Source organism: Bubalus bubalis, chromosome 3 (assembly GCF_019923935.1).
Source record: "Bubalus bubalis isolate 160015118507 breed Murrah chromosome 3, NDDB_SH_1, whole genome shotgun sequence".
NCBI lineage: Eukaryota > Metazoa > Chordata > Mammalia > Artiodactyla > Bovidae > Bubalus > Bubalus bubalis.
Genome location: NC_059159.1, coordinates 121811940 through 121825184, shown reverse-complemented (window position 1 = coordinate 121825184; position 13245 = coordinate 121811940). Strand labels below are relative to the sequence as shown.

Below are 13245 nucleotides of genomic sequence, written 5' to 3'. Positions count from 1 at the left end.
AATATAAATAACATAAATAAATGGAAGCAGCCTGACTCCAAACTTGTAATCTCATCAGTTCTCAGGGGAATGTAATTCTCACAGGTAACAAAATTTAATTATCACCAAGGTGACCTGGAATATCAACGTTAGTAAGAAAGCTTCATTCACAATTCTTCATCCACCCATTCCATATTCCACCATGACATCTGCAAAATCAGGGTGTGTGGCTTAGGCCTGTGTTTCTTCCAGTCTGGATAATCTGGGGATGGGGATTAGGAAGTAGGACCAAGTCCCTAAGGAGAAAGCAAGCTGGCATAGCCAGTCTGTGATGCCTGTGGGAGTGCTGAGACTTTATGATTTCCTGTGCCCTGGTTGTCCTAGTAACCTGAGGCCTCCCTATTTGTGTTGGCATTGTGGGGCCAAGAGCGGAAGCAAAGCTGAAGTACCAGGAAGACTTGCAGGGAAAAAATGTGGGTAATGCAGCAGTTATGCCACAGAGGGTCAAGCCTAGGGTATAAGAATTACCAGACTTTGGGGAAAGGGGGTAGTATCTTATAAAAATCAGATTTCCAGATTCTACTTCTAGCATTTCTGATTCAGGAGATATAGGATGAGCTCACAAACCTGAAATTTTAAGAAGCTACCTCCTAAGACAAAGATCACAGTTTTGAAAACTCGGGCTAAGCAAACACATCAGCAGATGAGGAGAAAAGGTATTGATCAATTTCAGAAAGCTGATATTCTAGCATGGTAGTTCTGAATGTGGTGGGGCGGGGGACAGAATTTCCCTCCAGGGAACACTTGACAACGTCTGGAGATGCTTTAGGCTGTCACATCTGAGAAGGTACCTCTGACATGCAGTGGGTAGAGGCTAAGGATGCTGCTAAACATCCTATAGTATACAGAACTACTCTTGCAACAAAGGATTATCCAGCCCAAAACATTAGTAATGCCATGGTTGAAAGGATATTCTGCCCCTCAACCCCATCACTTCCCAATCCACAGAAATCAATGCTACCTACATATTCTTAGGTCATAGTACAGAGACTTATATGAGACCCCCTGGAAATCACTTGAGACCCCTAAATGATTATTTTAAACAGTGATTTAAAAAGAATACAGAAGGGGGGTGGTGCTTCCCAGGTGGTGCCAGTGGTAAAGAATCCGCCTGTCAATGCAGGAGTCATAAGAGACACAGGTTCATTACCTGGGTCAGGAAGATCCCCTGGAGAAGGGCATGGCAACCCACTCCAGTATTCTTGCCTAGAGAATGCTATGAACAGAGGAGTCTGGCGGCTACAGTCCATTGGGTCACAAAGAGTTGGACATGACTGAAGCGACTTAGTACACACGCTGATAAGGAGAAGATGAAAATAACAGATAATAAAGAGAGGCAGGTATGGACAACAATGGTGAGCTAAGAGGGGAATCAAGGGAGGACAAGGCACTGGGTGACCACAGTGGGAAATGAATGCTGCACTCCTGGTGGATGTAGGCCATGAAGACCAGGGAAGAGAAGATAAATCTATTAAAATATCACAGAAGCAAAAAGAAAGAAAATGAAGAAACTGTGAAGAAGTAGTTTTAGAGTTTGCCAAGAATAGATCTGGAATGAAAACAAAATGTTAGAGACACTTCTTCTAAACAGTGATAAATAAGGATTTCTCAGCAATGATAAAAAAAAAGAGAGAGGACCCTTAGAAAGAAACCAGGAATTATGTGAAGAAAGGAAAAATATAATTATTTATGACCTTCTAGCCCTAATCACCCCCCAAGAAAGATGGATCCAGAAAAAGTTCCCTGGCTTCACTGAGCAGAGACAATGAAAGGGAAGGGGAGCTGGAGGAAGTGCACACCCAGAAACCCTTCTTCAAGGAGAAGGGGGCAAAGGTGGTGCTCTAGGAGCAGGAGGAGCAAGGTCAGAGAAGGGGAGGAAGGGGAAAGATAAGCGACAGGGACTTCAGGGACTCTCGGGGACAGAGATTAAAGGAGGGATTTTTGTTTTCAGTGTTGCTTTTGAAATATGGGAGATGAGATATAACCTTCCTTTTCTATCTCTTCTAAGAAACGTCCAGTAAAAACCGACATTACTCATCAGGGCTTTGGGGTTGGGTTTGTGTTTCTTTCCCAGGTGTGACCACATGTAAGACTGGCCTCCAGACAGATAAAGAGCTCAGTTACATATGTTTTACTATGTCTGAGGTGACCGTAAGATTTCTGGAGCAGCCGAAAGACAGCCAGTCATGTGACAGTGTACTAACTCCTGGAGTTTGGAACTACACTAACTCAAGAGTCACATCTGGCCATTTAAATTTAAATTAACTAAAATTTAAAATTCCAGTCCTCGGTCACACTAGCCACAATTCAAGTGCTCAACAGGCACATGTGGCTAGTGGCTACTGATTAGGCAGGACAGGTAGAGAACACTTCCAGCATAATAGAAAAGTTCTATTGAACTTGTGAGAGTAAAGGAAAAAAAGCTTAAATAGCTAACAAAAAACAAACTCTTTCAAATCTTTAAAGAGCTGCTGCATTGAAAAACAAGTCAATTTTCCCATACTGTTTCAAAGAGCAGAATTGTGGGAATGGATGAGATGCTAGCAAGGCAGACTTCTGCTGAACAACACGTGAGTAACTTAAAGCTAGCTGACAACAGAATGGGCCGCTTCCACTACAGATGGCAGTAATCCATTCCATTCAGTAGAGACAGTCAAGCAAAGACCTCCTTGGTCATATTCCAGAGATAATAAAGAAGTAGATGCCTTCTCAGTATCTAGTTTTGACTCTATAACTTTAAGAGCAATTTATAAGTGAGATAAAAATGAAAGTCATAAATGGGTTTTCAAAGGTTACTACTATCAGAAGTAGACTGTGGGGCAAGCATGAAAAATTGAACCATCTAAATAGATAAGAAACTCAGTTAGAATTAATGGTGTTTGCTGCTGCTGCTTAGCTGGGGGTTAATTATTAGTAGTGGGGGCTATCATTTACATAGCAATTTGTAAGGAGAAAAAGTTAAAAAGAAAAATTTGGTAATAGTTCCAATGGTACAGCGACAACACAGGGCAATTTCAATATAGATTATCAATGGAAACCTGACTGTGGTTGAAATTGGTACTACAACCAAAGCATCTTTTATGTTCTCTGCCAGAGGGAATATGAGTTGTCTGGGTACAGCAACTATTCTTGGGACTCTGGCCCCTTCACCCCATCCTCTCGCCATTCACCACAACCTTACAAGTCATGTCTCTCAACTCTTGAAACTCAATCGCCTTCAAACTGTCCCTTCATCTCCAGAAGAATGATTCCTCTCCTCCTCATCTGAATAAGAATGGCAAAGGATATTGTCTCTTAACTTTCTATCCTAGCTATGAATCTACCCACCCTCATTTTCCACTCCCAAATATATTTGGCTTGTTCATAATGTAAAATATACTGAATAGACATATTCATAGTCATATACTGACTTATGGTTCTATTGTCTGTGTACTTTGGTATGTGCATGTATATGAGAACATTCATGCACACACACATGATAACACCTGTTACTGGTAAGAATTTAGGAATCTGGCACCAGGCTGATGAAATGCACTATACACTGCCTAGTACAACACCAAGCTTAAGTGGTCATTCAAGGGACTTTCCAATAATAGCCCAGTCATGCTTCTGGATGCAAAATGTGGACAGATGAGACTGAAGTAGAAGTGCATTTGAAAACTTTTTTATTTTCTTGTAGGAAATATAATGCGGGGAAAAAAGAATCTTGTGCTATATCTACTGGAAGAATGTTTAGTCACAAGGAGAAGGTTGAACCCGTGCTGAAAGTAAGCATAATAGAGTGTACAGAATTCAGAGTAAGAAAAAGATGTTAGAAGAGGAAAGAAGACAGAAGTGGATCATGCAGAATAAATAAGGCCTAACCCTTTAAAAATCCCAGGTTTTACCGAAGAGAAAGGAAGAAAAAGATTTTCAATACGAGAGAGTTTAGAGTTTAAGATGGAAAAGAGCCAGAAAGGGCTGCAGGCTTAAAAAAAAAAAAAAAAAATCAAAGAAGCAGCAGTGGTGTATGTTGGCAAAGAGAAGTGTAGAGTTGAGAGGAGGGATAGAATTTATGGTAGAGGAAGTTGGTGTGAAGTTTTCCTCTAAAGATGCCCAGCAGAGCAAAGAAGGAATGAAGGTAAAAGCCACTGGGAATAAGGTAGGGCTGGGGTTGAAACAGCACGGGAGAGAGGAACAGAGCCCAAAGTAGGAAATTATTTTCTTTTAAACCCAGATTTCCTTGTGTGGGGCCAAAAGTAACTGGAATTTAAGGATCTTTAAAATAAATTACAATGATCCTAATCCTTGCAATTGCCTTTGGCCCAGGATAAAATACATTTAAAAGATCATGATAGAATTAGTGTAAGTTTCTGACACTGTAGAGTTGATTTTAGAAGAGAAATCAGACTAATAAATTGCTGTTTACATAAATATTATTGAATAACACAACTTTAGCTGTATCTCTTTTTATCAGTCACAAGGTAAATATAGAAACTTTATAGTTACACACACGTCCACAGAAGACAATAAGTAACCTAACATATATGGTAAAGTTGTTACTTGTCTTTCTATACTGAATGCCAATGAAATGTTTTAATGGATTTAGGATATATAGTTGCAGGTTAAAGGGCTGCACAGACAAAAGTTAGAGTTAAAAATAAAGACCATAGATGAGGGACAGGAAAAGAAGTTCTATGCCACTGACACAGAACTGAGGCATTAACAACACAAGAATTTCCACATGTCAGTGGCAGGAACGAGGCGCAAAAGCAAGACAAAGGAAAAGACTCGATGCCATGTAACTAAACTTTGAGTTTTAAATCAAATACTGAATCAGATTCTTCAACTTTTCTATTTTTAAAAATTCAAAAAACTTAAGCTGTTTGACAAATGTAGCCATGCAATTTTAAATGACTATAAAAATTAGAGGATCAATGCTTAGCCCTTTGGCAAAGACCAAAGATGGTAGTACTGCTAGACACAGATAACCTTGCCTCCAAGCTCCTCATTATTACCCCGATTCTACCTACGGGGCCAATCCGAACTCCTTATCGCCATGCCTTAATCAAGGTCTTGAACGACTTCGTCACAATGGGACCCTGAGAGCCCTAACTCCCACTCCTCTCTAACCTGCTTCTCACTCTCGGGGTGCACCGGCATCTGGGGGGTGGCTCTTTTCCCTTCCCACCTGCGGGTGTGTGTGTGTGTGGTTGGGGGTGGGGGGGGCGGGGGCGGGTCTTCCATCTAATGCTCTGGCGGCCCAAGCCTGTCCCGTACTCCAGCCAACAGCGATCTCGCTCCACAGCCCCACACTCCTCGCCGCCCTTCCCGGCCTCCTCCCCGACTTTCTCAATTGCCCCTGGGCCCCTCTCCCTCGGCTTGAATTCTCCCGAGGGTTCGGGAGCTGGCGGGGGCTGTCGGTGGGCGTTTGTTAGGTGTTCAAGCCCTGGGCGCGACTCCTCAGGGACCCTCCCCCCAACTCTCTCTCGGCGCATCCACGACCCTCCCCGGGCTCCTCACTCCCAGCCGCCCCTTGGGGCTCTGGCCCCCAAATCTCCCCACGGCCGCTGTCAGTCCCTCCGGTCCTGCCCGGCTGGGGCGTCGGAATGCGCTCACTTCCTCCCGGCGCGCACCTGCCTGGCGCGGTTGGAGCGCCGCCCGGCCGGGCCTCCGGCGGATGTTTTTCTGTCCCCGCGTAGGCAGCGCGAGCCAGCCGTCCCTCCCGGCCCGAAAGCCAACCGCCGCGCCCCCAACAACTGGCATCCCCGACAGCCATGCCCCAGGCACGCGCGCGCTCACGCGCGCGCACACACACACACACTCACCCCAACAAGGGTGGCCCTGGTCCTGAGAAGCCCTACAGATGCACACATGAGCCCGCACACCAGCAGGCTTGCAAGAAACCGGCTCAACCACCCCGCCACACACCTACCCCGCAACTTCTTGGAGAGGGCTCCTGTCTCCGCTCCAGACTTCCTGCAGAAGCAGCCCCCTACTCCTGCCCCTGTATGCCTACCTCCTCTTCACTACAGGCGGGAACTCTCACCACTCTCCCATGACCTCTCACACACCAATCCCCACTGGCTCCCCTCTGCCTACAGCATGACCACCACTCCCTTCAAGCTCTCTCACTAGTGTCTGCCCCCCATGGGGTTGGCTCCAGGTTGCAGGAGCAGAAGGAAGTCTATGATCCAAGCATCAAGAGTGTCAGCTGCTGTCCCCACAAAGGCAGCAGCAGAGCTACTGGCCACTGACAGGATTTCTGGGCCCTTGTGTTGGTCAAGCCTTTGAATCCACCTGCTCCAGCCCAGAGAATTCCAAGGCCATGCCTCCCACATGCCAGCCTACATCAGGGTACCCTGCTCCCATTTTTTTTTTTTCCCCCTCTTCCTGCTCCTGAGATGGAAAGCATATCAGACCTGACTAGGGTGAAGGTGCGGTACAGTCCTCGTCTCCAGCCATGTAAGCTGTCTTCTTGGAAAAGGATAGGGAGTTTGGAGGACTGATGAAGCTGTTTCTGAATGGTGACAAGGTGAGAGGGAGGGCAGTCCTCTAGAAGTAGTTGGATTGGAACCACTGGGTTACAGGGAGGGGGAGTCTAGGGGTAAATGGCACTGGAGACTTAGAAGGAAAATAGAATTAATTGCCAAAGTGATTGACTTTGTGGGTAGGAGAGTGATAGCTGGAACAGGGGTCTTTGGAGTGTGAAATAGTGAAAGAAATCTGGTGTGGCTGGGGCAATTAATACCAAAGGCTGGCATTAGACTTGTCAGAAAGGAGAACTTGAGAGTTCACAGGAGGATGGAAAGAAATGGTTCAGAAACCTTATGAGAAAAAGCAGGAGTCCCAAAGTTAGCTGGAAGGATGGAAAAAGGATATGTCTTCCCGGGAAAAAGTGAGGGTTCTGACCTAGGAAAAGGAGGCTTATCAGCAACTCTGTTCTCAAAGTGGACATTTAGAGTTTCAAAGACACAAGGACCAAAACCATCCTGGAGGTAATTTTTGAAGGAAGTGGTAGGATGAAAGGAGCATACGTGTGCAAGTGAAAAAAGTCTATAGCAGCCCCAACAGAAGCCGTGGGCCATGCACACAGAGCTCCTCTGCATCATTCAAAGAATGGAACATCTAGCACCAACCACAGCAGTTTACTCTTTCCGGAGGGCTATGTGCCAGGCACAGCGCTAGGAGCATGACATGCATTATCTCATGGAATCCTCTTGATGATCTTATGAGCTGGTATCACTATCCCAATTTACAGATAAGGTAACAGGTTTAGAGAGGTGAACTAACTTGCTCAATGTCACATAGCTTTTTAGCAGAATTAGGATCTAAATCCAGAGTCTGACTCCACAACCTATGCTCTTAATCACCTCTCTTCAGGTTCTCCAGAACCTACAGGAAATCCAAAAGAGGGTATCAGAGGATACATTCCTAAATCCTCATTCTGTAACATACAGGAGAAAAGAGGGGCCTCTCTTGTGAAAACTGGAATGACCCATACCGTGAGGGCACTTAGAGATGTTCCTCTTTGAAAAGAACCATTCCCAGATATGGCAAGATCTTTTATTTGCTGTGTGTTTGGGGTGATGAACAATGGATAGTCTTATCTCTGGGATGCCTGTAAAAAAAAGAGGCACCTGCCCCCAGCCCCCCACCCCTAACCTCTGAGGGGCAGCCATGTCTCTAGGACACTGCAAGGAGACCCTGCCCTAGGGTCTGAGAGAAACATTCTCCACACCAGGTGCCTGTTTGCTCTCCTGGAGCCTCTGGCCGTCGCACCCTACTGCATCTCCTTGGTTTGGCTGGGGCACAGGATTAGCCATCCCCAGGAAATGCCTCCCTCCGGTCCAGGCAGGGATCCCAGCGTACACACCCCTGGAGAGTGTGTGTGTGTGTGTGTATTACGGGGCGGGGAGAGATGGTGGAATGCTTCCTTCTCTCCAGGCCAGGGAGAGTTCTGGGGACCACCTGGGGGCCCTCACCCCACCCCCTCCTTGCTGGGGAAGTGCCCAGTCCAGTGCCCCTTCCCCGGCCACCCTCCTCCCCCTGGCTGTGCGGGGGCATGAATCAGCTCTCACAGCTTGTTAAAGCTAGACCTCTTGTTTTCATGCCCTCACCTCAGGAAACAGAGTTACGGCTTTTCCAGCTCCACTCAGCAGGGGGCCAGGGTCCTCACTTTATAAACATCCCCAAGCCTGTGAGAACAGAGGGCACGGAGATGGTGTAAGACAGGCGCCCAGGGGAGAGAGACAGAAGCTAAGGCTCAAGGAGAGGAACAGAGAAGATCCAAGGAGACGAGGCCAGAGCAGCCTGAACGGAAGCCAAGAAGGGTCCGAAAGAGCTGTACTGCCGGAATGGCCCCAAGGACACCCTGGGCGGGACAGGCTGCGGGAACGCGGGGAGGCTGGGGGGTCATCTACTTGGTGGTATCTCTGCTCCTCCAGCACCCAGGAGTCCACAGCAAGTGCTACTTCCAGGCTCAAGGTAAAGCTGGGTGAGGCGTAAGGAAGGATGGGTGCAGAGGGCACTGGGAGGAAGGGCTCAGAGGTGGTCCTGCTGCAGCAAACCCAGACTCCCTGGAGCTGGGACAGAGGAGAGACCACACGTAGGGGCAGCGTGCCCTTACTCCTCCACTCTGGCTCTAACATTTCCTGTTCTTCCCCAGCCCCCTGCCACTATGAGGGGAAATATTTCACCCTGGGCGAGTCTTGGCTCCGCAAGGACTGCTTCCACTGCACCTGTCTGCATCCTGTCGGTGTGGGCTGCTGTGATACGTGAGTGACCAAAGGTGGCCAGAGAGAATGGCTCCGATGTGAGGGACTGAGAGCTGGCCAGGGTGTGACTAGATTGCTCTGATGTGAGAATGAACGGAGTAGCAGTAAGAGGCTGGCTGAACCTGACGGTACTGACAAGAAGGTGTGAAAGGCTTCAGGCTACAGAGTGAGGGGAGTTAGATGGATCTGGAGGAAAAGTATTCCTGCTATGAAATGAAAAAAATCCATATATGGCAGGCAAGAGAAATACTGCAGGGCCGGGGGCACAGGGGAGACATGGGAGGAGTGCTGGGGAGGGGATGCGGCTCAGGGATAAAGGTGGACCTTCACTGTCCTGACCCTTCCCCCATCCTTCGGTTCCCCAGGTCCCAGCATCCTATCGACTTCCCTGCGGGCTGTGAGGTACGCCAGGAAGCAGGAACATGCCAGTTCTCCCTCGTGCAAAAATCTGACCCTCGGCTGCCCTGCAAAGGGGGAGGGCCCGACCCAGAGTGGGGCTCAGCTAACACCCCTGTGCCTGCAGCGCCTGCTCCCCACTCCAGCTAAATGCAACTGACTGCCCTTCTGCTGACCGCCCACTGCTGCTGCCACTTCCAGGGAAACCACTAGCAGCTGCTGATTTATTCTGAATAAATAAGTTAACGCTCCAGCCGAAAGCCTGCCTCTCATTATCTGTGCCACTGGACCCCAGGTGGAAACAATGGGCCCTACTAGAGCCCAGGGGCTGAGTTCTCAGGATCCTGAAGAAGGCTGTGCCACGTGGGTCAGTCTCAGATGGTTATAGTGCTGGTGCTGGGGCCAGGGGCCGCGTAGGAGGCCAGGGCAGGGCTTGTAGGCAGCACCTTGATGGGCAGGTCCCAGCTGAAGGTGTCCACAGGCACTTGCTCAGGTCCCGTCCAGGTGGCAGGCTCGGGCTGTTCCATGGGAGGTAGGAGCACCAAACCGGGTTCTCGGGAGGTGACAAACTCAAAATGCAAACGCCACTTCAAGGATACTGCGGCGGGCAGGGGTGGGGGAGATAAAGGCAGAAGCATTTAGACGCCAGGAGTAAAAGCCAATGACAGGATGTGGTTAGTAAATTAGAAAACAAAAACGAAACCCTATATTCAGGAAGAGCAGGGAAGTCATGGGGCAGGGAGCCAGGATTGAGGATTTCGCTCAAGAAATCTAGTGTGTTGTCACTGGAAACATGACAATAAGGACAAGAGCATCAGGTACCTAAGAACCCAAGTGTGGGACAGTCAGGACTTGGTAGCTTGAAGCAAATGCTCTGCGGAATCAGAGATAAGTGCACCACAGGGTCCCAGTGGGCAGGGGGAGAGGAGATCTGCACAGCTGTTAAGAATTTAGGGGTCCGTGCACCCAAGAAACAGGTTGAAGTTCTGAGGAAGTGTTAAGGGTCAGAGGTTGGATGTGGAAACTTCTGGGCGTGTGTTAGGAACCAGGATCCATTATACTGTACCAAAGCACAGCATTTTACCCTGGGCTCCCCTCGCCCCCAACAATGGTCAGGGTCTCACCAATGGCTGTGCAGAAGCCTGGGGTGGAGCTGAGAGGGATGGGGAGAGAGAAGCTGGTTCTGGTCGTGTGTAGGCAGGACTCCTGGTGCCGGGCATGAGTGATGTGGGACACCGAGGGGGCACCTCCTGCCCCGCGGCGCCGCTGGTACTCAGGCTGCACACGCTCCTCCGTCTGTAAGCTCACTGAGAACTGCGATCAAGAAGACAAGGGTGTGTAGGCAGGTACAGGGACGTGCTGACTGGGCGGGAGGGCAGCCCAACCTCACGCTGTTTTACCAGAGGGCCCTGGATGACACCCACTTCTCCATGCCACCTGTCTTTCTGCAGGCCCTCTCCTTCCACCCTAACCCTTCAGGCCCAGTTCCCCCAAAGTTCCCGCTCCTCTCTCACCTGCAAACAAGCTACAGTTCCTTCCCCTAAGTTTAAGGTCCCCACCACGTCCTCGCCAAGTCTGTATACAGATTTGAAGATGCCAAATGTCCCAACTTTTCCTCGGCCATCACTGATGTTGTACAGATCTGGGGAGAGATGGACACAGTAAGCCTGGGGTCCATACTGGGGAGTCCAAAAGGTGGGCCTTCCTTTATAATCATGAACTATCTGTGGGTCCTCAGAAGAATGTGGCGGTTAGGAGAGTCTGATTCTGAGACAGGAATACTACAGGGGAGGAAGGGGCGGGGCAATTCTGGAAGGATCCTCACGGAGGCTGCGGCAGGATGTGGCAGCCATGAGGCGCTCCCCAGCCAGCTCGGTGAGCCATGAATCCTTCTTCCCACCTTCGTCCTCCTCCAGGAATGGACTGGATGGGGCTACAGCCTCATCCTGGGGAAACCGGACATCTTGAAGGCCTAGAGAGAGAGTGAGTGGAGAGGTGGTGGGAAAGAAGAGCAGTGGTTAGAGTTTTAGGTTAGGGTTTTAGATGCCAACCATCAGTGCTGAAGGTACAGGGTGCCACAACTGAGGGGTAGGCATCTCACCTGTGCTCCAGGACTTTCTCTCCCCAACTCCCTCACACCTTGACTAAGATCAGGAGGCTTCCCTCCAGCCCCTTTCACAAACTCTCTAAAGAGCATTACTGCTTTGGTGAGGCTCTTCCCCAGCCCCTCCCTCCAGGAACCCTTGCTTACCAGTGAGCACAAGAACCCTCAGAGGGACCCTCAGTAAAGTGATGGGTGAGTTGACACGCTGGCAGCCAATGGTCAGTTTGTAGACATACTTGACTGACTGACCCCGAAACGAGGGTGGTCCCTCTACAGGCAGCACTTCGCTGTAGGAGTCTGGTTGGGAAGCAGTAGTCAGGGCAGCCGGAAGTAGCCAGAGAGGTCCTCCCTCCAGGAGCCGCAGAAGGCAATCCAGGGGCCCGGGGGCAGTCACTCACATGATTTGGACTCTCCAGGGTCTAGCCTCAGGTCACAGAAGAGGATTTTTGGTGGAGTGGAAAGGATACATTGACCTCTCTCACCTAAAAAATAGAAGACTGCAACTTAATAACCTCATTGTCTAGCGCTGGAGAAGGCTAGCACAGCAAGTGGGGGCAGTAAGCACTGCCAACACAGGGCAACCCAAACTAAGCCACTCCTCTTTCCTCAAGGTGAGATACGAACAGCTTTACGCCACCCAAAACAATAATTACACTACACCACATCCCCAATAGGACAGAGACTGTAATGACCCACCGGAACAATCTGACAACTTCACCCTTGGTAACAATGATTCCATCCCCCTCTGAAGGCAAAAGCCCCATCTCTAACCTCGGTGTGGAAGAAAGACAGTCTGGCTCTCAGGCTGGACATCTGGCTGACTGGAGTCGGGGGGAGGAAGTGCCACTCGACTCTCACTGGCGTGGAACTGGCAGTGGATTTGGGCACTGGCCCAGGCCAGAGCCTCACTATGGGAGGAGGAAAAGAGGGCATCAGAGGGGAGTTCCTGACCTCACAAATGCTCTCCCAAACTCCCTACCACACTGAGAAGACCAACAGAGAGGTGGCTGTCATCCGGATCAGAGAATCCAGAACCCCAAAGAGAAACCATTATACAAAGAGAAGTATACCATAGGTAGCAGGGGGAGGAGAGAGGAAAGGCGAGTTGAGGGCTATGTCACCCACATCTTCTGTTAACTAGCCCTTCCCTACAATGAGAGCACAACGAACAAGGTGGTGGTGATGTAGCCACAGGACGATCTGAGCTCTGGCTCAGCACTACAGATACCAGGCTTCCTCCCAGAAGGGCCGCTTTCTTCAGTACCAGTGTCCCCACCTGGATGCAGAAGTGGCCGTTGGGGGCAGGGGATTGGTGACTGTAACCACACACTCCAGGGCCTCCCCTGCCAGAAACACAGGACCTCTGCTCAGCTCTGCTACCACTTCAATCATGACAGCTCCGGGATCGGATCTAGAAGGAAACAAGGCGTATCAGAGGTCAGTACCATGGCAGGGAAGGGTGTCTCGGGCGAGCCTGGGGTTGAGGACCGAGGAAACGGGCGTTCAGTACCACGGTGTCAGAGGGAAGCGCCCAGGTTTGGAGTGCGGGAAGGCGGAAGGCAGGTACGGCGGCAGCTGACCGGGCACTGCAGAGGGAGACGGCGCCGCTTAGGGTCCCAGCCCCCCGCCCCTATCGGCGCCAGGTCATCCCCTCTCTTCCGCGCCGGGACCCCCAGGCCACCCCCGACCCCTTCCCTGGAGGTTTCACCTCCCAGCCCGGGGCCCCGGCCGCCCGGCACCTCGCGCCCAAGCCCGGATACCCCTCAGATCGAAACAGGGGGCCAGACTGAAACAGGGTACCCGGTGCCTCGAAGGCCTCGGCCGCCCGCCCCTCCGGGCCCGGGCCAAGTGCGTCGCTGCGGCCGCGGCAGAGGCGGGACTTCCCTCCGAGTCCCTTCCGGCCGGAAGCGCCGGGCCGGCTAGGCCGGAAGGGGCTCGGGTGGGCCGGCC

At 50.3% G+C, this 13245-nt stretch overlaps 2 protein-coding genes across 16 annotated transcripts; one reads left to right on the top strand and one right to left on the bottom strand.

Annotated features, from left to right (window-relative positions):
• Positions 1 to 7570: 7570 nt before the first annotated feature.
• Positions 7571 to 13236, bottom strand: RGP1 (RGP1 homolog, RAB6A GEF complex partner 1). 15 transcript variants are annotated; one of them, XR_006549988.2, is made up of 12 exons: positions 13096 to 13236; positions 12806 to 12881; positions 12572 to 12706; positions 12067 to 12203; positions 11694 to 11777; positions 11443 to 11592; positions 11017 to 11163; positions 10706 to 10833; positions 10316 to 10505; positions 9638 to 9789; positions 8139 to 8216; positions 7571 to 7896 (listed from the first exon to the last, which is right to left on the bottom strand). XR_006549988.2 is itself a non-coding variant. In XM_044940026.2 (11 exons), the coding sequence occupies exons 3-11, from the start codon at positions 12685 to 12687 to the stop codon at positions 8199 to 8201; spliced, it is 1122 nt and encodes a 373-aa protein (XP_044795961.1). In that variant the 5' UTR covers positions 12688 to 12706; positions 12806 to 12881; positions 13096 to 13236; the 3' UTR covers positions 7571 to 8198. The 15 variants fall into 15 exon arrangements, 14 of the variants coding, with proteins under 14 accessions (XP_044795961.1, XP_044795949.1, XP_006064432.3 ...); XM_044940026.2 differs by having other exon boundaries at positions 7571 to 8216; XM_044940014.2 differs by having other exon boundaries at positions 7571 to 9789.
• Positions 8376 to 9445, top strand: LOC102395671 (microseminoprotein, prostate associated). The gene is made up of 3 exons (XM_006064365.4): positions 8376 to 8505; positions 8687 to 8795; positions 9161 to 9445. The coding sequence occupies exons 1-3, from the start codon at positions 8376 to 8378 to the stop codon at positions 9339 to 9341; spliced, it is 420 nt and encodes a 139-aa protein (XP_006064427.1). The 3' UTR covers positions 9342 to 9445.
• Positions 13237 to 13245: the final 9 nt, after the last annotated feature.

Coding starts and splice junctions, on each gene's coding strand:
- LOC102395671 (XM_006064365.4), top strand. CDS start 8,376: ATGGCCCCAAGGACACCCTGGGCGGGACAGGCTGCGGGAACGCGGGGA. Junction 8,506..8,686: donor GTGCTACTTCCAGGCTCAAG/GTAAAGCTGGGT, acceptor GTTCTTCCCCAG/CCCCCTGCCACTATGAGGGG. Junction 8,796..9,160: donor GGTGTGGGCTGCTGTGATAC/GTGAGTGACCAA, acceptor TCGGTTCCCCAG/GTCCCAGCATCCTATCGACT.
- RGP1 (XM_044940014.2), bottom strand. CDS start 12,687: ATGATTGAAGTGGTAGCAGAGCTGAGCAGAGGTCCTGTGTTTCTGGCA. Junction 11,778..12,066: donor TGTCTTTCTTCCACACCGAG/GTTAGAGATGGG, acceptor TCTATTTTTTAG/GTGAGAGAGGTCAATGTATC. Junction 11,593..11,693: donor CCCTGGAGAGTCCAAATCAT/GTGAGTGACTGC, acceptor CTTCCCAACCAG/ACTCCTACAGCGAAGTGCTG.